At 36.9% G+C, this 23,840-nt stretch overlaps 1 protein-coding gene across 1 annotated transcript; it reads left to right on the top strand.

Annotated features, from left to right (window-relative positions):
• The first annotated feature begins 896 nt into the window (after positions 1-896).
• NPY2R (neuropeptide Y receptor Y2) lies at positions 897-7,250 on the top strand. Its single transcript, XM_023226382.2, has 2 exons — positions 897-1,284; positions 6,029-7,250. The coding sequence occupies exon 2, from the start codon at positions 6,077-6,079 to the stop codon at positions 7,220-7,222; it is 1,146 nt and encodes a 381-aa protein (XP_023082150.1). The 5' UTR covers positions 897-1,284; positions 6,029-6,076; the 3' UTR covers positions 7,223-7,250.
• The last annotated feature ends 16,590 nt before the right edge of the window (positions 7,251-23,840 follow it).

Genomic DNA, 23,840 nt, shown 5'->3' with positions numbered 1-23,840 from the left:
CGAGTGGCTTGGGTCAGGATCAAAGAGTGAAGAATCCAGAAGTCAGCTATCAGAAGACAGAGAGATTGTGGTTTATTCGTGTCCCATAGCTTTCATACCCTGTGTCTTTTGCCTTGAGCCAGAGCTCATAACACAGGTTCCTAGCTATCGAGTCTGAATCCGCACTACCCAACTTATAATCTGTCTGCAGACACCTGTTAGGGAAATTGCTGATCATGGGCAGCAGGATCTGAACTTGCTTTACCTTCTTGTTTGGAGCACAGGGACCGCCCAGCTAGAGGAACACCAGCGCACTGCGTCCCAGCCCTGGGCGAGGGAGCGGAGGATTTGTTCTCGGTGCAATCCTGCTGGCGCTTTTCCGGGGTTCTGCGCAGATCCAGCTCCCCATCTCTGCTCCTTACACACAAAAGAAAACAACTCTCGATTGGAAGTTGTGGAATTTTCTCAGACCCTACGAGGCGCGGGGATTCTCCAGCCCCGGGCCTCCTCCCGCCAGCCTGAGTTCTCCTGCGCTCGCCTGCCCTGCTCGGGACTGCAGCCACTCAGCCGCAGCTGGGTCGGTCCACCCCGCCTTTGCCCTCACCTTTCCCCGGGGCGGATTTGGTGAACTCGGCCTCAAGTCCAGGAGGTCTGTCTTCGCCCGGCCATCTCTCGCGGAACCGGGGGGTAGAGAGCAAAGGGAGAAATTAGTGGAAGGAAAGGGAGGTAGGGTTGGTGCAAATGCCCAGAGTATCAAACTTGGGGGTGGCACAGTAGGTGACAGCAGCAGCTGCAGGTGGTGGCTGCGGACCCGCGAGGGGGCGCCCCTCTGGGTAGGGTCTGGCTGCGAGGGCTGGCAAGCCCGGGAGGCGGCGGAGAGACCCTGGACACTGTTCCTGCTCCGTCGCCACCAAAACTTCTCCTCCAGTCCCCTCCCCTGCAGGACTATCACCCGCAGCCTCCGCACCTGTTTTGTTGTCTTTAAGGGTGGGGTTTGCCCCGCTCCCCAAGCTCCCATCTCTGATCCTCCCACCCTCACCCGCCCACCCCGCGAGTGAGTGCGGTGCCCAGGCGCGCTTGGCCTGAGAGGTCGGCAGCAGACCCGGCAGCGCCAACCGCCCAGCCGCTCTGACTGCTCCGGCTGCTCGCCCGCGCGGCGCGGGCTGACCTCGACCCTCGGAGCGGACGGAACCGGACTTGCCTTTGGGGACCTTCCAGGGCCCTCTCCAGGTCGACTGGCTTACCATCGGACAGACGGACTGCACACGTCTTGTTTCCGCGTCTCCGCAGAAACGCGAGGTCCGGGTCAGTAAGTGTAATTCCTAACTCTGATTCAGCTCCTGGGAACAAGAATATCCCTAGAGGAGCGCTCGGTTCCTATGAAGAGGGACATGAGGAGGTCCTCATGAGTGTATGGACTTTTTCTCCTCCCTTAGGCGGGAGGTGGAGGTTTGGAGGATGTAATACCTTCCCCATTTTCTACTTTCGCTAGATGTTCCCTTTTCTGTTGAAGATTATTTACTATTTCCTTGACCCTTCTTTGAGATAGGTCATTATCTTTCCAGAACAGTAAGTTGTTATTCTTCCTGCCTCTTTAAAAATCAAACACTTGTCTAAAGCAGAAGGTCCTATTGGATTCACCAAAGCTGTTCAAGAGGAGACACATTCATTTAAGCGTTTGCTCATTTTCCATCAGAAAGGCTCACCCACTGGCAGGAGTTTTGGTGATGGGGAAAGAGACAAAACTAAAAGCTTTAAGACATTTTGCAATAGGTACACATCATTTAAAATTCAGTGACATGAAATGGAGATGCTGCTTCCAAAGAAAGGCTTCCCACACACTTTGATGAATGTTTTCAACTTTCTACTGATTACTTAAACAATCATGTCATGTATGTAGCATTCTTGAAACTTCCCTTCTTCCCCCTTCCCCACCCCCATTCCTAGAACTAATTAGTTTAGGCAAATGCAGTGCTTTTGATTTCTGCGATGGATTTTTGAGATATTTTTCCCTGGGAAAAATGTTCTGGAAGATACTGTGCTTGATAAGATGTGCAGCTTTACTAAGGCCAACCTGTGGCAATATTGTTGCAAAAAGCCCCCAGAGATTTAAATATCTCCTCAAAGCATGAACTGGTCTCTGACTCAAATAATTTGAAGTTCTTTGAATCTTGGGTGGTGGGGTTTCAGGGGAAGTCCTGAAACTCTTTTCCTATTCTGCAAAGAAATGTTTCTATAACAAAGTTTCTAAGGATTCCCTTATTCAGGAAAATTGTACTGGTAAAAGTTCTCTTTAAATGTCTTAAGTAATGTAAATATCTCATCTTGCCTTATCTCAAAGAAAGGTTATTCCCTTGTCTTCTTGCTGTTTCCTTTGTGTGCTTTTGATGGCAACTTCCTGTGTGTACCTGTTTCCTCTTCCACTTTTCCAGAAGTGCTGTCATGAAATGATGCATTTTCTGCTCTGGGTAATGCTTGACCTGGCTAAAGGCCAGTAACCTGCTTAAGCACAGCTAACACTGTGTATATTCCAATAGCTTGTAGATCAATAACCATTCCTACAGAGAAGTTGTAAATAACAGCGTTTCAAAATGTATAAAACAAGACTGAGAAGAAAAAGCAAAGCAAGTCAATAAATCAAGTATATTCCTCCTCCTAGTGTCCTTCAATCTCATGCTTCCCCTCAATTTAGTCAGGTATAACCTCCAAACTCCAGCCTCTTGGAGTCTCTTTAATTCTGTAAATGGCTTGTCAGGATTGAGTCACCGTACTCTGAAACCAGTCTCTTTCTTAGTCTAGGGGAAATGGTGTGGCCTATCAAATATACAGTCCAAGATTTGAATGGTTTGTTTCAGGTTACTCTAATTAGTAAGGAATGGAGGCACATGTGAAAAGAGGCTGGGGCTCCTTGGAACATTCTATGTGAAATTTATGCAGAGGGAGCTGGAATATATCAGTACAGCAAACACTTGAGTACATGGAAACTCCCATATCTCTCCATATAGTAAGGCTCCTGTGGAAGGGAGAGTGGTGATAGACAGAGAGACAGGGAACGAGCGGGAGAGAAAAAAAAAGTGAGAGAAATGGAGAGGGGGAGAGAGAGTTGGGGGAGCAGAAACCTTTGAAATGGAAAGTTTACTTTATGGGGTATACTGACAATTTAAAATGTTATAATCAGGAATTAATTTAACAGGGTCTCAGGACAATTTTTTTTTTTTTTTTTTTTTTGTATAAGCAGTTATTTGATTAAGAATAAGAAAATAAGCACATGGATGTTATGTCATAGGAAAGAACCCTATACAGGCAGTTGTCTTCGATAAAGGAAAGGATCAAAATTATACTTTCCATTTTGCTGACATTGATTATTCAGTAAAATTGTGCTTTCCTTTAGCTTTATGTTTGTTCTGCCAAATTGCTGAGCACCTTTAATGTACTAGATAGTGTGTTAGGGATTAAGCAACGGAGGAAGAAGGTCCAGGTTCTGTCTTCAAAGAGATTGCTGTGCTGGGTAAATGAAGGAAAACAGTCACAATGTGGCATGTGGTACATGCAGCATTAGAAGTGAGCACAGGGGCTTTGGGTAACTGAAAGGCTTCCCAGTTTAAAACAGCGAGGGCAGAGAGGCATGAGAAAGGCTCAGGTGTACTGGAATTGGAAGTAAGGCAGTATGACAGAAGTGGACAGCATATATTGGGCTGTCAGGAGAGATGAAACCAGAGGGATATGCAGGGATGAATTCAAGAAAAGCCTCGAACGTCAGACTAAGGAGTTGGGATTTTCTTCTATAGGCCAGTGTTGTCAACCTGTGGGTACAGATCCTTTGGTGGGAGAGCAAATTAATGAAAGCATATATGTATGTTATTATCAGATCATGCAAAACAGAATCTATTCAAGAATGTAAAAAAGGAGGAATTTAATGCAGACAGTTGATTAAACAAATGATAGAAGCCAAACAAGGGATGTTGAGACTACCTAGAGATTAGCGAGAGCAGGGAGTCATTATTGCCTCCAGCTGGATGGATATGAGGAAGAGGTAGTGTGACCAAGGTCCCCGGACCAGGGACATCCTCTGGAATCAGAATCACAATAGGTTTGTCCTATGAAAACCAGAGCTACAGAACTGCTGCAGAGGCACTGCCAAGAGCAGGGAGGGGGAAGAAGAATATAGTGGCTTCTCCCTTCCTGCTGTCCTCCAACTGCCTGCCAGCGCCTCCCACTGACCAAACCCAGCCAGAATACCAAGGACGTGGAGCCTGAAAATGCAGTCTGCAAGAGTCAGCCCTCCTGTGGTACACAGCAGAACAGAACAGAGGAAGGGTAAGGGAAGGAGCTGGGGGGCACACAGGCCCAGCCAGGCATTATTGGTGGGCTTAATAAATATATGACTCTCCTACCAATGGCATTAGATGCTATTAATTACAAATACATTCATTGAAAGGTTCATAAAAACAAATTCATAAAAGAAGCTCTGAATAAACAGTGGCAGCCTTCTGTGATTACGAATACATTTGAAAGATACTACCACTATGGTGTTGGGCTCTGAATGCTTTGACAGAGTGAAAAAAATGAAACTTATATTAGAAAACAATACATTATATTGTTTCAAACATTCTGGAGACATTGAGGAAAACAATATGATCACATTTGAATTTCAGGAAAAAAAACATTTTAATGAGTAGGTATTGTCCAGTAAAATGTGAGAGCCTTGGAGTAGAGGTACTATCCTCTTGTCTTCACCTGGCAAAAACCCTACTTCAAGACAGGTTTTTAAATGCATGATGAATGCAGGTTTGAAGAAGTATAAGCACCAGGATAGTAAAGCCACCCTGGCATTGAGTGGACTCTTGATTATTTCTGTTAGGTGAATAAATTAATTAATAAATAAAAGCAAAAGAGGATGGGAGGTAAGTTAGAAGATGATTAGAGTAATTACAATAAGAGATTAAGAAGAATAAAACCAATGTTGTAGAAATGATGAGAAAATAACAGGTGGAAGAGATATGTAACATAATAGTCTGTGGGTTCTCTTAAATGTGGGGGCTAACAGAGATTTCAAGAAAGCATGAAATGCTATATGTTAGTTCAGAAGTTTATTTAAGATCATTCAAAAAAGCAACTGTTCCAACCCAAGGGTTCTTAGACCACTGAGTGGATTTTAAAAAATATCTGTGGTATGTAATATACCATGGAATACTACTCAGCCATAAAAAAGAATGATAGAATGTCTTTTGCATCAAGTTGGATGGAGCTGGAGACCATTATTCTAAGTGAAGTAACTAGGACGGAAAATCAAATACCGTAGGTTCTCATTCATAAGTAGGAGTTAATCTGTGGGTACACAAAAGTTTACAGAGTAGAATAATGGACTTTGGAGACTAAAATCTGATTTTACTGCTGTACAATTCATCCATGCAACCAAAAAACATCTGTACCCCAAAAGCTATTGAAATTAAATTTTTAAAAGATAGCTCTTCTACACATTTTAATACTATTTTTAATACTAAATCCCACACCAGGAACCGAATCTGCTTGATTCATCTCAGATAATTCATAGTCCCAAGGTTCAGATACCAGACAAATAGTTTTAATATGTTCCCCTTTCTTAAACAATTTGTTGCTGTATATTTATAAATTTGAAACAGTCAAGATATTGAAAGAAACTTTACTTTTTTATCTACCAGAAAATTAATTCAATGAATTTATAGTGGTTATAAAATTCACAAAGTTTATAATATTCATCCCACTTAAAATGAAATTAATCCATTTGGTAGCATTCACTTTGAAATTGTGTCTATACTATAGGTATTATACTTTATCATCAGAGCATATATTTCAGAGACCTGATTTAATTGATCTAATTTGACAATAGACTTATTAAAAGGTCTGTTTCATTCAAATGTTTTGCTATGCACAATTTTAGAGAGTAGAGGATATTTCGATCCCCAATCAAAATGAAACCAGGCCATTTGTGAAATTTATTTGCTTCCCCTTTGTGTTTTCCTCATTCCATTCGTTTTGTTGTTGTTGTTGTTGTTGTTTTTCTTTTTAGGTTGTAGACTCTTGCGCTGGTTGCAGGCCAAGTGGAACTGTATTGAAAATGGGTCCAATAGGTACAGAGGCTGATGAGAACCAGACAGTGGAAGAAATGAAGGTGGAACAATATGGGCCACAAACCACTCCTAGAGGTGAACTGGTCCCTGATCCTGAGCCAGAGCTTATAGATAGTACCAAGCTGATTGAGGTACAAGTTGTCCTCATATTGGCCTATTGCTCCATCATCTTGCTTGGGGTAATTGGCAACTCCTTGGTGATCCACGTGGTAATCAAATTCAAGAGCATGCGCACAGTAACCAACTTTTTCATCGCCAATCTGGCTGTGGCAGATCTTTTGGTGAATACTCTGTGTCTACCATTCACTCTTACCTACACCTTAATGGGGGAGTGGAAGATGGGTCCTGTCCTGTGCCACCTGGTGCCCTATGCCCAGGGCCTGGCAGTACAAGTATCCACAATCACCTTGACAGTAATTGCCCTGGACCGGCACAGGTGCATCGTCTACCACCTGGAGAGCAAGATCTCCAAGCGTATCAGCTTCCTGATTATTGGCTTGGCCTGGGGCATCAGTGCCCTGCTGGCAAGTCCCCTGGCCATCTTCCGGGAGTATTCACTGATTGAGATCATTCCGGATTTTGAGATTGTAGCCTGTACTGAAAAATGGCCTGGTGAGGAGAAGAGCATCTATGGCACTGTCTACAGTCTTTCTTCCTTGCTGATCTTGTATGTTTTGCCTCTGGGCATCATATCATTTTCCTACACTCGCATTTGGAGTAAACTGAAGAACCATGTCAGTCCTGGAGCTGCAAATGACCACTACCATCAGCGAAGGCAAAAAACCACCAAAATGCTGGTGTGCGTGGTGGTGGTGTTTGCGGTCAGCTGGCTGCCTCTCCATGCCTTCCAGCTTGCCGTTGACATTGACAGCCATGTCCTGGACTTGAAGGAGTACAAACTCATCTTCACAGTATTCCACATCATCGCCATGTGCTCCACTTTTGCCAATCCCCTTCTCTATGGCTGGATGAATAGCAACTATAGAAAGGCTTTCCTCTCTGCCTTCCGCTGTGAGCAGCGGTTGGATGCCATTCACTCTGAGGTGTCTGTGACATTCAAGGCTAAAAAGAACCTGGAGGTCAGAAAAAATAGTGGCCCCAATGACTCTTTCACAGAGGCTACCAATGTCTAAGGAAGCTAGGGTGTGAAAATGTATGAACGAATTCTGACCAGAGCTATAAATCTGGTTGATGGCGGCTCACAAGTGATAATTGAGTTCCCATTTTAAAGAAGAAGAGGATCTAAATGGAAGCACCTTCTGTTTAATTCCTGGAAAACTGGCTGGGAAGAGGTGTGTGAAAATACTTGAATTCAAAGATAAGGCAGCAAAATGGTTTACTTAACAGTTGGTTGGGTAGTAGGTTGAATTAGGAGTAAAAGCAGAGAGAGGTACTTTTGACAATTTTCCTGGAGTGAAGAAAACTTGAACAAGGAATTGGTATTATCAGCATTGCTAAGAGACGGTGGGTAAATAAGTTGATTTTCAAACCTCATTAGGACCTGGATTGGGGAGCTGTGTAGTTCACTGTTCCCTGCTTGGCTGATGAAAACACCGCTGAACAGAAATTTCTGCAGGGAGCCACAGGCTCTCCTTTGTCGCGTTTTGATTTTTTTTTTTTTTTTTTTTTTTTTTTTTTTTTTTTTTTTTTTTTTTTGGTTAATTCTCTAGACAAAATCCATCAGGGAATGCTGCAGGAAAAGATTGCCAGCTATATGAATGGCTTCAAGGAAATAAACTGAAACTTGCTATATAATTAATATTTTGGCAGATGACAGGGGAACTCCTCAACACTCAGTGAGCCAATTGTTCTTAAAACCAGTTGCACGTTTGGTGAAAGTTTCTTCAACTCTGAATCAAAAGCTGAAATTCTCAGAATTACAGGAAATGCAAACCATCATTTAATTTCTAATTTCAAGTTACATCTGCTTTATGGAGATATTTAGATAACAAGCATACAACTTGATAGTTTTATTGTTATACCTTTTTGAACATGTATGATTTATGTTATTATTCCTATTGGAGCTAAGTTTGTCTACACTAAAATTTAAATCAGAATAAAGAATAATTTTTGTGGCATGCTGTAACATTTCCCAGTATTTATAAGCAATTTTTGCACAGGTACGTAGCTCTCATATATTTAAAGAACATTGCAGTGTTATTTTCTTTGAAATTCATCCTCCGTGGACCCATTCATACTAAATAAAACAATGTAATTACATTAAAATGGGCACATCTGGTAAGAGGCACTAAAACCATTGGATTCCCTTCATCTTGCAAACGTTGTATTTCAACCAATTTCACATAAGTTATTTATCTTCTTTTCAAAATAATTAGCTATATTTTTATATAACATGAATATACACATAATAAAATTGTTCCTGTAAATTGTAGAACATAGATGCTACAGTATTTTTATTTAATTATTTTATGAATAAATTTGTTATTTCAATAGTACCCAACCAAAGATGCTTAAAAGCCTTCTATGTTCATAAAAAATAACAACTGAGATGTTAAAGTAGTCATACGTCTTTAGATGGTTTTAAGTTTCATTACAGTCATATTTTTGTAAATATGACAGAATTTGTGAATATATTTTTTAAAGCAAAATCCTCAACTTGCTTATTATATATAGTTATGACATTAATTTTATGAACTGGAGAGCTTCACTTTGTGGATATATTTAAAATTCATACTATAGCTCCTACTAAATTCCTTCCATGATAGATATAAAAGACTGGTTTTTAAGTGCACTGCACTTCTGGAATACTGAAAAAGAATGAAAGCAATATGTAGATTAGGTGGAATTCTTTAAGAAGTGAACAAAAAGTAATGTATATCTGTAATATATAATCAAATGATTCATTTTTCTGTTAGACTCAGCGAATTGTTCAAAAATAACATTTTGTCTTTTAAGTAGCAGTTACTTTGCTTAAAATGCTAATAAGAAACTATGGTTAAAGATGTACCCTCCCCCTTGGTGAAGTATTACACTGTAAGAAATGTATATGCTACTGTGTTACATGTTGTATTAGTAAATTATTAGAATCCAATTAATGATTTAATTAACACATATCTTATCCAATTCATTAATAAAATACTTTTTATGTAGTGGCTTTATGTTGAAATTAAAAAGTTGGGAAAATTAGAGAAATTGTGTGGAATTTTATATCAGAGTGCTTGTCTAAGACAAGGCTGTAAGACTAGTGCAACTAAAATAGAAAAATAAAGGCGGCTGTTCCACAGTTAGTCAAGCTCTCTTTACATTCTGTACCTGAACCTGAGTCAATGGATCCACTCCCATGACTGCAATTACAATACATAATATGAGGATGTGTGGGTCTTCATTTTTCAGACAAGGCATTTCTTCTTAACTTCAAATCTGTATCTCTACCGGCGAACAGACCGTGTTCACATGGGTGTCTCACCAGCAAATCAAATCCAACATGTCTCAATCAGAACCTGCCATTTCAATGCACACCTCATCCTAACTTACCTCCACGTTGTCCTCCCGTATTCCCTCTCTCAATCATGACACTGCTATGTACCTATTTCCCAAAAGCCTTACATTTTGGAATCACCCTTTACAAGTCTCTTTATCACATGTATCTAATTAATTCCCACACCTTGTTTTAATTCCTACATATTTCTTTAATCAACTTACTTTTTTCCATTCCCTTGGTCCAGGCTATTGTCTCCCCAGACGGCTATTATGTTTCATCTGGATTAATATAGGTGCTTCCTAATTGGTCTCTATATCTTGTTTTCTTCCCATCCAATCTGACTTTAACCCATTAGCCATAGTGATTTTTCAAAAACTCGGATTGTATCAAATCACTCTTCTGATGAAAACACTTTAATGTCTCCTTATAATTCTTATGATAAACTCAGAATCTTTTTACGACATGGAATGTTGTTTAGAACCTGACTGTGCCTGTGTTTTTTATCTTGTATACTTTTTATCCACTAATATTTGCTGCTAGATTTTAAGCATCATGAGGGCCAGGACAGGGACTGTCTTAACCGTTGCAATTATCACAGGTACTTGCAATTGTTGGCACCAAGTTAGTAGTCAATAAATATCCTTCAAGGAAATTGAGTTTATGAAGTGAAGTATATTTATTAAAGCCAAGACTTGAAAATAGATCTGCAAGGTTGTAAACCATAAATGTTTCCCATTTTAATATATATCTTCTAGGAAAAGAAGGTTTTAGCTACGCAAGAGTCCAGGAAAGATGCGTATTTGTTCAGAATCAGGTTGGTTTTCTTTTGTTTTTTGAAGGCCATTAAACATAGACATATGCAAAAGTATGAAGGGCTCTATACATAGATTTCATCCATGGCTCACTCAAAATTAGCTAGAACTTTGTCACCAGGAAAGAATGGAGGAGGCAGTCATGATTTAGATAGCTAGAGAAGCCATTGCGATATTTCTAGCAGAAAGTTATTTAATTCAAGAAATTAACATCTTATAAAACCACTGGAAGAGCTATGGAATTTAAAATTAGGAAAAGTATCCACTAGTATTGAAGAAACCAGGAAGTGCAAAATTGCAAGAAACTGCTATTAATGTGAACAGTGTGAGAGTGGATGATGTACAGGAAAAGTGCAGAGTTATCTGTAAAATCTTATTGCCTCCCGCTAAGCCCACACTCCTGCCCATCTCTACTCTAGATCCACTAATGCCTTTGGCTTCTCTTCTGTTTTCCAAAATTTATACAACTCTAACTTTACCAGCATGGATCTAGGGAAATGTTCTTAGATTTCAAATTGCTAAGATACAGGGGAGAGCATGGAGGGGAGGATATGGCACTCAGTTGCTATCAGATAGTCTGGCAATCTTGGGGTGTAATTTCTAGTTTCAACCTCATCCTCTCCTTAGTACCTGCTTAGGTTCTCCAGAGTTATAGTGATGCAAATTGACTACATCTTTCCCTTTTCTCTTAACAAGGCTCATGTGTCAAAAATACTATTTAAAACTGCCCCACTTGTACAGGTAGACTGAGGAGTAAAGTATAAATAAAGGCCATTTTTCTTACAATGGGCTGATGAGAATGCAGGAAGAAAGGATAAAACCTATACAATTATACCAATACTGGAACAACGATCTAAAAACTACAGAAGAATCTAAATTCTGGATTAGCTTCCTAGGATGAGCAAAAGGAAATAATAATAATGTCTCAGGGAGAGAAGAGTCTTCAAAATTTTCAAATTGATAAGAGATGAAATATTAATATATATGGCAGCAAAAGACAAAAATGTTATTTTTTCTTAAGAAAACAAAAAAAGAATTAAAGAAACAATACAAAGATAGTAGAGAATGCAAACAACTCAATGATTTTATCCCATGACATTAAACATAGGTAAGAATTTTGTTAAGGAGTTTCTAAGGACTGATTTGAGGATTTATAAAGATAACTGTCTGTTAGACCATTGACATTTTTCTGCCTTAGTACACTTGAAAGATGTCCGCAGACTCCACAAGTTCTTATAGATATGGAAGAGGTTATAAAAAGAATAGTCTGCAGGTTATAACAATTCACATTCATGTTATCTGTAACTCCAGTTAGATTGTGTAATTGAAAGGAAGTAAAATGGCTAACCCTGAATCTACTCTCCTTTATAAACAAATAACTGGCAATTTTAAACACTTTAACAAATTACTTGCAAAACACCACGTGGCTGATCATAACAAAGGATTACGTTATGAGAGTAAAATTAAAAAGCTCTATATCTTCACAATAAATGAAGAAAAACAATAATAAGTCAATAATTATTTTAAAATTAATTTTGCCCTTGTCATAGAAAATTAACTAACTATAAAAAAGAAAGTACATATGTATATACATACTTACATTTAATGACAAATGTATCTCCTTGATGTACACTATCATCTAATATCACATATTATCTGTGTATAGAACATCTAACTATCTAAAAGTGGTGACTAGCCTTTTTCCAAATGACCTATTTATTTCCACCATTGTCCCTACAGGAGTAGCTACCACTGGGCTGTGGGTGGAGTGGGGTAAAGAGGAAAGGAGAATATACTCTGGAATGTGAACAAGATAATTTGTATATACGCAGTTTGAAAAAGCTCCTTGGTGAGTGTAGCCTAGTTTCCCCAACCAGCTGATAATCAAAGATGACAGATATCAAACTGGTGCTTATCATTTTGAACACCGATACGTTTTTAAATGATGAGTACCCATTAGGATACACAAGCTACAATCTGCCTCCAACGACTTGTGAATTTTTGGAGGGCACCTATTGTGCAATCATTTCTGTTCTCTGGTTTAAGCAAATCAGAACTTGTTTCCAGAATGCAACTGAGAAGGGAGAAGCAAAAGACTTCGAGGGACATACTTAATGTTAGCACTACTGCATGCATTGTGCATAAGTTGAAGCCAAATACCATCAGTCCAAATACATCTACAATAATATCTGGATTCCATCATACGTAACCTTATTGAGGGATGTAACAACAGGATCTAGGGGAACATAGATAATGTAATTTTATGTTCACTGAAGTAGTAATAAAGGTTTGACCCTGAAGGATTGTTTCTGCCTTTTTATTCCAGGAAAAATAATTTACTGAAAATAAGAACTTCCTACTTACTTACAAAGATAATCCCATCTAAACAGTTGCCTCAATAGTTTTCTCTTTTTTTTTTTTTTTTTTTTTTTTTTTGAGACAGAGTCTCGCTCTGTTGCCGGGGCTGGAGTGCAGTGGCGGGATCTCAGCTCACTGCAAGCTCCGCCTCCCGGGTTCCCGCCATTCTCCTGCCTCAGCCTCCGGAGTAGCTGGGACTACAGGCGCCCGCCACCTCGCCCGGCTAGATTTTTGTATTTTTTAGTAGAGACGGGGTTTCACCGTGTTAGCCAGGATGGTCTCGATCTCCTGACCTCGTGATCCGCCTGTCTCGGCCTCCCAAAGTGCTGGGATTACAGGCTTGAGCCACCGCGCCCGGCCAGCCTCAATAGTTTTCTGACAGATATGGTGTACTCAATAACTTATGACCTGAAGAGCTCCACGGGAATTACACAAATCTGGTTTGTCTCCAAGATAAGGATTTTATATTTACTTTCTGAGATTTAGCTTAAAAATCTAAAATTAGATGGAGGCATTCCTTACCTACGAGGACCCTCATGAGAATTGCTTGTAATTGTCATCATATCCCAAGACAGCACAAAGCAGTTTATTATAGTCACGAGTATTAGAATGTTTTCTAAAGAACAGGCCCCCCAACAGATAATTTCTTAGTGGATATAATTAGGAAATATGAATGAAATTTTGGAACTGTCAATATTGTGATGTGGTGCTAATCTTATTCAAAACACGGTTGAACATACACCTTGAGCAGTTGTGCTACTAGTGATAATCATTTGTTCTGATATAGTCACCATCTGCTGTGGTTTGTATAGTTCCTTCAAAATTCAGGTGATGAAACTTAATGGCCAATGTGATAGTATTAAGAGGTAGGGCTTTTAAGACATGACTAAATTATGAAGGCTCCTTCCATCGTGAATGATATTAAATCCCTTATAAAAGTGGCTTCATGCAAATTTGGCTGTCTTGCCTTTCCACCTTTCACCTTGTAAAAACACGGTGATATCCCTTCCGGAGGTTGCAGCAATAGGGCGCCATCTTGGAGGCAGAGGCTAGTCTTCAACAGGCAACCAAACCTGGCAGCATCCTGATCTTGGACTTCCTAATCTCCAGAATGGTAAGAAATGAATTTTACAAGTTATCCAGTCTCAGGTATTTTGTTATAACATTGAATACATTTTATCCACCAACACATTCTTAAAGATAGTTGCATGATGGTGCAACAGAATTATGCCATCCTCGCAGAAAATACATGGCTTTAAACAAATTAACATCATCATGCACAGAAAGCAAGTGGGTGAATTTGCTTTAGGCAAGGCTCAAAGCTGAAGCTAGAGAATCCAAAGCAACAGCCAAATCCAAGATAACAGACTCTTAAAGGGGACATGGAACTAAGTGTTAGCACCTGGGCAGGAACTGGCTCAAATCAGGAACAGATGAGGGAAGAGCGAAAAGGCCGCACCAGTGTGGATATGCAATGCTGAGGGAAAGCTCCTGGGCCAAGGTGGGAAAAATCTTTGATATGCCTCTTCTTCTGTGAACTGAGTAAGCTTATGACATCAACACTATTTTTGTTAAAATAACCTAAAAGTTCTCATAATGCTCCAGAGTAACATATTTTAATTTAATTATTTTTAAAATATAACTTAGAGTTCCTTCTTTCAACAGTTATATAATAAGTTTGTTGAGGCTTAAATAGTAAATTACTGTGTTAATTGGCTCCTGATTTTCACCCAGCTGGGGATGAGGGTATGCTGTAGAAGAGTGTGAAGAGTGTGCTGTATGTAGCCAGAGTGTTTATCCTCTGTGGGAGGAGGAAGACATCCAGGGGAAGGTAAGAATGGAAAGGAAAGGGCAGAAAACAGTCTAAAGAAATGGGTCAGAACATTTCCAGTACTTTTCCATTTGCCTAGATTCAGTAAGTCAAATGGGTATCTACTCACTGGAAGGTGATTATTTTAGTTCTCATAATTCACAGAGCATTGGTGGAGTACCTAGAAGGGTTCTTGCCTCAGTAATGCGAAATAATTAGACCCAGACAAAATGCTTATCTAGTTCTTCTCAACAAATCTTAAAGGCAGCACTTGAAGGAATCAAACTGTTTCTAAGAAATTTAAAATTACAAAATATAGCTCAAAACATTTATCAGTATGCAATATATATATATAGGATGACACAGAAAAACATTTACAAATTCTGTCATCTAATGGAAGATTACCAGGCGTAAAAAAGCAAGAAAATAAGACCCATAGTGAAAAGAGAAATAAATCAATCTAAATTGATCCAGAACTGATACAAGTGTTCAAATCAGTAAAGAGATTAACACATAATACTATTCTGTAAGTTAAAAAATTTAAGTAGACATATGGAAATTATAAAAACTTATCAAGACCAAATATCTGGAGATGAAAATTACAATATCTGAGATAAAAACTGTATTGGATGGGATTCATGGCAGACTAGAAATTTCAGAAGAAATGATTAATAAACTTGAAGACACAGCAGTAGAAATTATGCAAAAGGAAACAGAGAATTTTAAAGAATTTTAAAAATGTAAAGAGATTCAGTGATTTGTGGAACAACTTCAAATGGCTTTATTATGGAGTCACCAAAGCAACTGTGGTGAGGAAGAAACAATATTTTAAAAATCAAGATCACTTACTCCTAATGCCATCAGCAAGTATATTGAATATAAATGGAGAGGCAGTAATGACTGGCACATACCTATGTAATACCAGTGACTCGGGAGGCTGAGGCAGGAGGATCACTTAAGTATAGGGATGTGAGAGCAGCCTGGGCAACATAGTAGGACCCCTTCTCTAAAAGACATTACAAAAAAAAATAGCCTGGCATGGTGACTTGCACCTGTAGTCTCAGCTTCTTGGGAGGCTAAGGCAGGAGGATTGCTTGAGCCCAGAAGTTTGAGGCTTCAGTGAGCTATGATCCTGTCACTGCACTTCAGCCTGGGTGACAGAATGATATGCTGTTTCTAAAAATTTTTTTTAAATGTAGATAGTCTAAATGCCTTAATTTAGAAGACAGAAATTGTCATATCTGATATAGGTTGTTGCAAAAGTATTGTAGTTTCTACCATTACTTTTTTTTTCTTTTTTTTTTGAAATGGAGTTTCCCTCTGTCACCCAGGCTGGAGTGCAGTGGTACAATCTCAGCTCACTGCAACCTCCACTTCCCGGGTTCAAGCAATTCTCCTGACTCAGCCTCCCAAGTAGCTGGGGTTACAGGCATGTGCCACCACGCCTGGCTAATTTTTGTATTTTTAGTAGGGATGGCATTTCACCATGTTGGCCAGGATGCTCTTGAACTCCTTATCTCAGGTGATCCACCTGCCTCGGCCTCCCAAAGTGCTGGGATTACAGGCGTGGGCCACCGTGCCCAGCCTCCGCCATTACATTTAAAGGCAGAAACCGCAATTCCTTTTGCACCAACCTAAATAAAAGACTCAACTATATATCATTAAATTATTTTAAATACATAAATAATTCTATAAAATATGAAAGTTATGATTAGAATCCAGAATGCACAAGTTATAACTTTGTTAATATAGAAATAATACCATGACACCAAAACTGTCAGAGTTTGTGAAGGCAAATTGGGAAAAACTGGGAGTGCACATTTTAAAAAAATAATAAGCTAAATTGACAATGTCAAAAGCAGCTAAACCAAATTATAAATTTTAACTATAAAGATTAAATATATATGTGAGAATAGAACAAGCAAGATCAAATTTTAGCATGTATGAAAATCTCTGATACATGTTAAAATACTTATTCTTAGATCCTATTCTATTGTTACAGATTCTGAATTGAAATTCTCATCTGGGCCCAAGAAACTGCCTGGTAAATAATTACCCTTGGTAATTTGATGTAAATGGTGTCTATGTGTCACATAAAGAAATATTCTGGTTTAATAATTAAACCAGCCAAAATGTGATGGTGAGAAAAAATGGAAGGTAAGAGTAAAATTAAGTTCTTTAAAATTACAGATGTATATTCCTCAGAAGCATTATATTTTTAAAAAAATACACCATGACCCAGTGGGATTATTTTGATTTAACATTAGAAAATCTATAAATGTAACTTATTATATTAACTTAATAAAGAAAAAGCATATAGTTATCACAATAAACATCTGAAAAACATTTATATCAATTTCTGATAAAAATTGATATTACAGAGTCTACAATTTTGATTTTCCATTTTAATTATTTTTACCTACTTTATATTTCATAGATTGAGAGACAAGTTAAAAATTTCAGATGACTATTTTATGATTTATTTTTACCTGTATTCCTTACATTTCTCATAGACTTTTTTCATAATTAATTTTGATGTTACCTTACTTGGTGCCAAAAAAATATTTCATGACAATTGAATCTTTATTTTTGCCTTGAGTTTGACATTATTTGGTAATAATATTACAAACCTGTTTTCACTTAATTTTCATTTCTGTGTTACATATTTACCAATTTTTTTCACTTCAATATCTGTGTTTTGCTTTATGAAGCATGTTTCTTTTGTACAACACATTATCTGGCTTTGATTTTAATCTAAGTCTACATTTTTAATTGACTCATCTCTTTTATATTGATTGATCTGGTAGGAATGTATACTCCTTAATTCTGATTTTTTTTCTATATTGAATATGGACTTTGTTTTTACTTTAGATATCTAGTCTATGCTTCCCTTGGTTTGGTGGTTGGGTTACAGTGATGGTTGTAATGGTAATAATGTGCGTGTTGCATTTTTGATAGTTTCTGAGACATACATGTAATATTTATGTCTCCCAATGGTTTTAATACTATTATTTCTTGATTTAGTAATTTTAGAGAATATCTGTTGACATGTTTCCCACCATGAAAGATTAAGCAAATAAAATTTAAATAATGTAATATAACTACACACTACCAAATAGCTAAAAGTAATATGAAAAAAAAAAGTACTGATGTTGATGAAGATTTGAAGCAACTGGAACTCTCATGCACCGAATGAGTAGGAGTGTATATTAGTAAAGTCACTTCAGAAAACTCTTTGGAAATGTAGACAATAGATAAATAATTCAGCCCTATTACCAAGGAGTTCCATTTCTAGATGTAGAGCCTACAGAAATGCAAGCATATGTCTGCCAAAACACACGTACTGGAATATTCTTTGTTGCACTATTCATAAGAGCTAAAAATTGGAATACAACTTTAGTGTACATTGACAATACATTGGATAAACAAAGTATCAAATTCTATATTCACAGAGTTAAGTACTATAGAGCAATAGAAATAAACTATTTTTGCATGCAACAACAGTAATGAATCTTACAAATATTTTGAGGAACATAAGCCAAACACAAAGGATTTCATACTTTATTTAATTACTTTTACACAAATTTAACAAGTGGTCAAAGGGAGGCTATGTTATTAGAAGTCATGATAATGGCTACCTGTGCTAGGAGGAACCACAAGGAAGGCTTCTGTAATGCTTTTAACATTGTGTTTCCTGATTAGGTGTGTTCATATTGTTAAAGTTTATTAAGCTGTATATTTATGATTTATATACTTTTCTGCATAATAATTCTGCAATAAAATGTTTAAAAACTGGTAGCATTTGGCCGGGCATGGTGGCTCATGCCTATAATCCCAGCACTTTGGGAGGCTGAGGCGGGTGGATCATGAGGTCAGGAGTTTGAGACCAGCCTGACCAACATGGTAAAACCCTGTCTTTACTAAAAATACAAAAATTAGCCGGGCGTGGTGGCATGCACCTGTAATCCCAGCTACTCAGGAGGCTGAGGCAGGAGAACCACTTGAACCCAGGAGGTGGAGGTTGCAGTGAGCCAAGATTGTGCCACTGTCGTCTGGCCTGGGCAACAGAGCAAGACTCCGTCTCAAAAAAAAAAAAAAAGAAAGAAAAAGAAAAAGAAAAAATAAACCTGGTAGCATTCAGTGCTGGTGAGATTAGGAAAGCTAGGCACATGTTATGTTGCTGATGGAAATGCCAATTAATGTAATAATTTAGAATGCAACCATACAATTGCCATTAAAATTTAACATGAATGCATAATTGGAGTCAGCAGTCCACTTTTGGGAAATCTGATCAGTGGAATAAAAGCATCAAGAAAGAAGGATACATTAAAGAAAATATTTAAAGAAAATAGTAAAGAATTTTAATAACTATTATTATGAAAGTATATAAAATAATTGTAGTACAGTCAGTCAGACTATGATATATTATGCAACTATTAAGTAGAATATGTTTTATACATAACTGATGAACTGGAAGAATTTCTGCAAAGTGTTACTAATTGAGAAATACCTAAAAAATAATTAAACATATTCAAGTATTCATTTAGCTATATAACCAGGTTATTAATGTTGTTTAGCTAATGGAAGTAGGGTGGGAAAGGAGAGGGCAGAAAAGAAAATAATCTATGCATGAAGATATGTGTTTTTTGTTTTTTTGTTTTTGTTTTTTTTTTTTAATAAAGGCAAAATCTTGAAAGTAATTGTTTGTTCACATAAAGATTGTAGGAAAACACTTGAACCTGGGAGGCGGAGGCTGCAGTGAGCTGAGATCATGCCATTGCACTCCAGCCTGGGCAATAAGGGTGAACCCCCATCTCAAAAAAAAAAAAAAAAAAAAAAGATTGTAGGAAAAAATACAGTTATCTGGTGTCACTAACAATATTGGTCATTTTGGTGTGTGTGTACAAATGTATATATTTTGAACATAAAATGATATTTGTTATTTAATTTTTAAGAAAAATTTAAATCTTGGTCCCATCTACTTATAATTTTAGATAAGTATAAAAATTTATTTGAGTGATATACCTCAAAACAGTAAAAGTTGATGTCTATGGTTGTGGGATGAGTGTTCTACTCATTTATCTCATATGTATTTTCTAGACTTTACTGAATTTACTCAAATTAAAAATTATAAGTGCAAACATAGTAACAGTAAATAAAAAGAAAATAGAAAACAAATAAAAATAAATAATATAAAAATAATACATAAGAAATTGGAAACAAATGTGCCCGAAGTTAACAGAATGATGGCTCTTCCAGCACGTGAAGCAACGCCAGCATGGCCACATTCTTATTTGAGAGCAGAAGGAAGAAGCAACATGAATTTTATGTAAACAGTATCATCTGTCTTTTGCTTTTTTTCCCCTTCAGAAAGCTCATGTTCTACAAGAGTAGGCTTTTTTGGAAAAAATAGCTTTGCTTGCTGTCTCACTACTTATGCCAAAATATATTTTCACTGAATCAATGTTTTATAAATTAGAAACAATGTAAAAGGAACAGGAGAAAATGTGAGTAATTAGATTAAAAATTTGGGAATAAGGCTTTTTGATACAACAAACAAAATTTAAAAAAGGAATTTCTCTGTTAAAATAGAGTAGTTTAATTGTTTTGCAAGAGAAAAGTACCATAGAAAGAATCAAAAGACAAATGATAAACTGGGAAAATATTCACAGCACATATGATGGACAAAATGTAAGCCAGTAACACTGACTAACAACTTGTTGGAGATACAGAGAGAATTGTGCTAATGTAAGTACAGATGTTTAAAAATAGTTCCTTGTTAAAGAAATCCATATTCAAACATAAGATAACGATTTTCACCCACTAGAGTAGCAAATTTCCAAAGCTTTGTAGTACGTACTTGGATAAACAAAGGCTTATACACTGTTTATTATGTTTATAAATTTGTGTAAATTCTTTGAAATGAAATTTGACAAGTTTATGTGCATCAGATTTAAAATGCATAAATCTTTTTATCCATTGATTTAAACTGTGGACATTTTATTTGTAATGTAAACAAAAATGGTATCATTACAGCATTTTTTGGATAAAGGTGGAAAATTGGGAAGAGTCTAAACTTCATCAGATATATGCTTTACTAAATTATGGTAAACCTGTACATTGACATACTCTGCCAAACCTGTACATTGACATACATCTTTCAAAAAAGAGTGTAGTGGCACTAAATATGTTGATTTGAAAAGATTATTAGATATTTAGTTACTTGGTGGAAAAATAGGAGGTAAAACAGTGTTTATAGTATGATCTCCTATTACCAAATATTTAAATATTATCAAATATTATTTAAATATACTTTATATGTGTAAACATTTCCAGAAGAATGAGTAAAATACTGACTCTAGACTCTTTTTGAGAATAACATTGGGAATTTTGCATAGGAAACTAAGTTTCACTGTATAATCATTCTTAGGTGTTTATGTGCATGCATTATATGTCAATTAATGACAGGTAAATAACACAATACCAGAAATACAGGCATGGCAAGAGCAGATGAAAGGTCACAGAAAATAATTGAGCAAGAAGATAACAAAGAAAACTTACATGTTTTGAGAGCAAAAATGTCAAGAACAGGGATGGCTAATGTTTTATGTTATTTTAGTTTCTGAAATCTAACCATCCTCCTCTGAGCTCTCCCCTAAATCTTTAGGAAAATATGTGGCAAGCAAAAGTCTGTTAAGTTGTTTTATTGTAGTAGCAACCAAGGAAATGAGCTAAGTATAAAACAAATCATAAATACTTAATGAAATTAAAAACTAAAATCTGATGGCCCTCAAAATTTGCATTCATTTCAGAAATGGCATTGAAATTTTCCAGAAGATGTGAACTAGGGCAACAAACTAATCATATCTAGATCTTAAGATGCAGGACTCTCCAATGTGCACTTCAGTTACACCTACATTAAAAAGTACATTATTAAATTAATGTCACTTCAATATCAAGGAATATAAAACAGATAAAATTAACTTAAGAGATGGCACTACAAATGGGCAATGAAATAAAGAAGGGCATTTTGGTATTGTAATGGATTGATTTGTCATGGCAACATTAATTTGAAAAGACATCAAAGGGTGTGAGTAGCGTGTCTTATCTCTTCCTGAGGTTATACTCTGCTTGCTGGGAGAAGATTGTGTGTAGAGTTGATTTCTTTGAACCAAAGGGTCTATGATAATATTTTATTAGCCTCGGAAGCCCAGGGACCTCTAGAGATGCACAGGGCCATTGGGATAGTGCAGGAACATAGGAGGATTGCTGGAGCCAGTCTCTCAGTGCTCTTGCATTTGTGCTGGATTATTGCTGCTGTTCTGTGGCCTCTGCTTCAGGAATGGGTGAAAAGTACTGGTAGGAGCTCCCATGAGAACTTGCTAAGCTTAGTCTCTTGGATAAATACATCAAGCTCAAAGAAGAGACTTAGGCTCTATACTCTTACTTCATTTGTCGTTAATATTCTTAATAACTACTGGGAAATTGAGATAAGCAAACTGAGCTTTTTTATGTGTACTTGGCCTTATGTGATTTGCCTTTACAGGTATTTTATTTGGGGATACATAGAGGAAGCATGTTAAATGCAGGCAAGTAATTTCTTAACAATTTTTGATGATTTAATTGATAATGGTTTGTTGTTGTTATTGTTGTTGTTTTTGGCAGAGAGGAAAATGCAATTCCTTTTTAGAACTCTAAGTTTGTGTGTCCAAACACTTAACAGTAGGGAAAAACAAAAGCACACCATTCTTCCCCCAGCCTGTGGGGCAGAAATAGGACCTGGAAAAATCAGGCTTTTAGGGGGATTCCAGTTTAACACCTGACTGCTCTCACTCCAGGTCCTGAGATGCCTTCATAATCTGTTTTGTTTTGTTTTTAAAATGATAAGTGTCAGTCATTTGTTTCTTCCAAGCTCTTCAGTGTTGCTTCTGTGACAAGTTTCTGCAGTACAATAGATTTATTTTGTTTATCATCTGTCTCCCTCCATCCCTACTGCAATGTGAGTTCCAAGAGAGCAGGGATCGTTGCCTTTTTTTTTTCTTTTAAGAGGTGGGGGTCTCACTATATTGCCCAGGCTGGTCTCAAACCCCTGGGCTCAAATGATCCTCTGCCTTGACTTTCCACAGTGCTGGGATTACAGGCATGAGCCACTGCACCCGTATGTGGAAAATGGTTATGGTAGACATTTGTCACTGCCATGTTTACTAGTATTCTTTTATACAGTTTAGTTATGTTTGAGTAACATTTCCCAATAGTATAGTAATAAATTAATATACAAATTACAATTTCATGAAGTATCACCTTTTGTTCTTTAAAAAAATCACTCAATACATATACATTATAAAAATGCTTACTCCATAATCTAGGTTATACCACAAATACTATGTGAAATAATTTTTTAAATTGTTAAACCTTTTTGACATAATTTTTGATATAACATGGTTATTAATAGATATGTGACTCCTGAAGAGTAATGACCTGACATAGGAAACCATATCTAACTTTTTTGACAGCTTCCTTGTGAAATGAACATATAGTGGTGTTCATTTCATATGGTGACGTGAATTGCACCATAGGTAAGAAGAGGAATTTTCATAGCATCAACAATATTGTTTGAGATACTAAATCTTTTCTTAGCTTCTGTTAAAACAATAATAATTCTATTTAAAAAATTATAATTCCTTATGATACTTCAGAAATGTTTATATATTCTATAACTTTCTGATTAACTGTTTCATAAATAATTTTTTGAAGTAACACTTTAGTTGGCATGATTATATTTATGTTTACTTTTATTCTTTAAAAAGCTTTGCAAATATTTGGCTGAGTTTTGGTATTCAAAAGTTGAAAGAAATGATCAGTTCACGATATTTTTCATTTTTGCTCTCCAAAAGCAAAGAAAATTTTATATGGTATTTTTGGTGATCTATTTCCTTTCTGAGAATTAAACCTCTATTTTTGTTTTAGTTTCACACAATATAGCCTAGTTTACTTTCCTGTTGGCCACTACTACTCTCTCAAAGTGTCTGTTATTTAGTTTTACATGAGTCATCTTTTTCTTGAAAAATAAGGAAGAGATTGACACCCTAATGATAATATTGCACATTAAAGCTAAATGTTTAAGAGTTTTCATTTTCAAAATGCTTACACTCATTTCTTAACTTTCATAAAAGCAAATGGCTTGAAGTTTTCCAAAGTGTTTTTACAACTTCAGTAATAAAGGCACAACTTTGAGGACTATTTATTCTTCCAATTTTCATTATTCAAGTTCCTATGGAATCTGATAATATGATTTAATTCTACAGTGTTCATGTAATAGTAATAAATGT

This window comes from Piliocolobus tephrosceles, chromosome 3, assembly GCF_002776525.5.
Source record: "Piliocolobus tephrosceles isolate RC106 chromosome 3, ASM277652v3, whole genome shotgun sequence".
NCBI classification, from domain to species: domain Eukaryota; kingdom Metazoa; phylum Chordata; class Mammalia; order Primates; family Cercopithecidae; genus Piliocolobus; species Piliocolobus tephrosceles.
This window is presented reverse-complemented; position numbering and strand designations above follow the sequence as displayed.

Coding starts and splice junctions, on each gene's coding strand:
- NPY2R (XM_023226382.2), top strand. CDS start 6,077: ATGGGTCCAATAGGTACAGAGGCTGATGAGAACCAGACAGTGGAAGAA.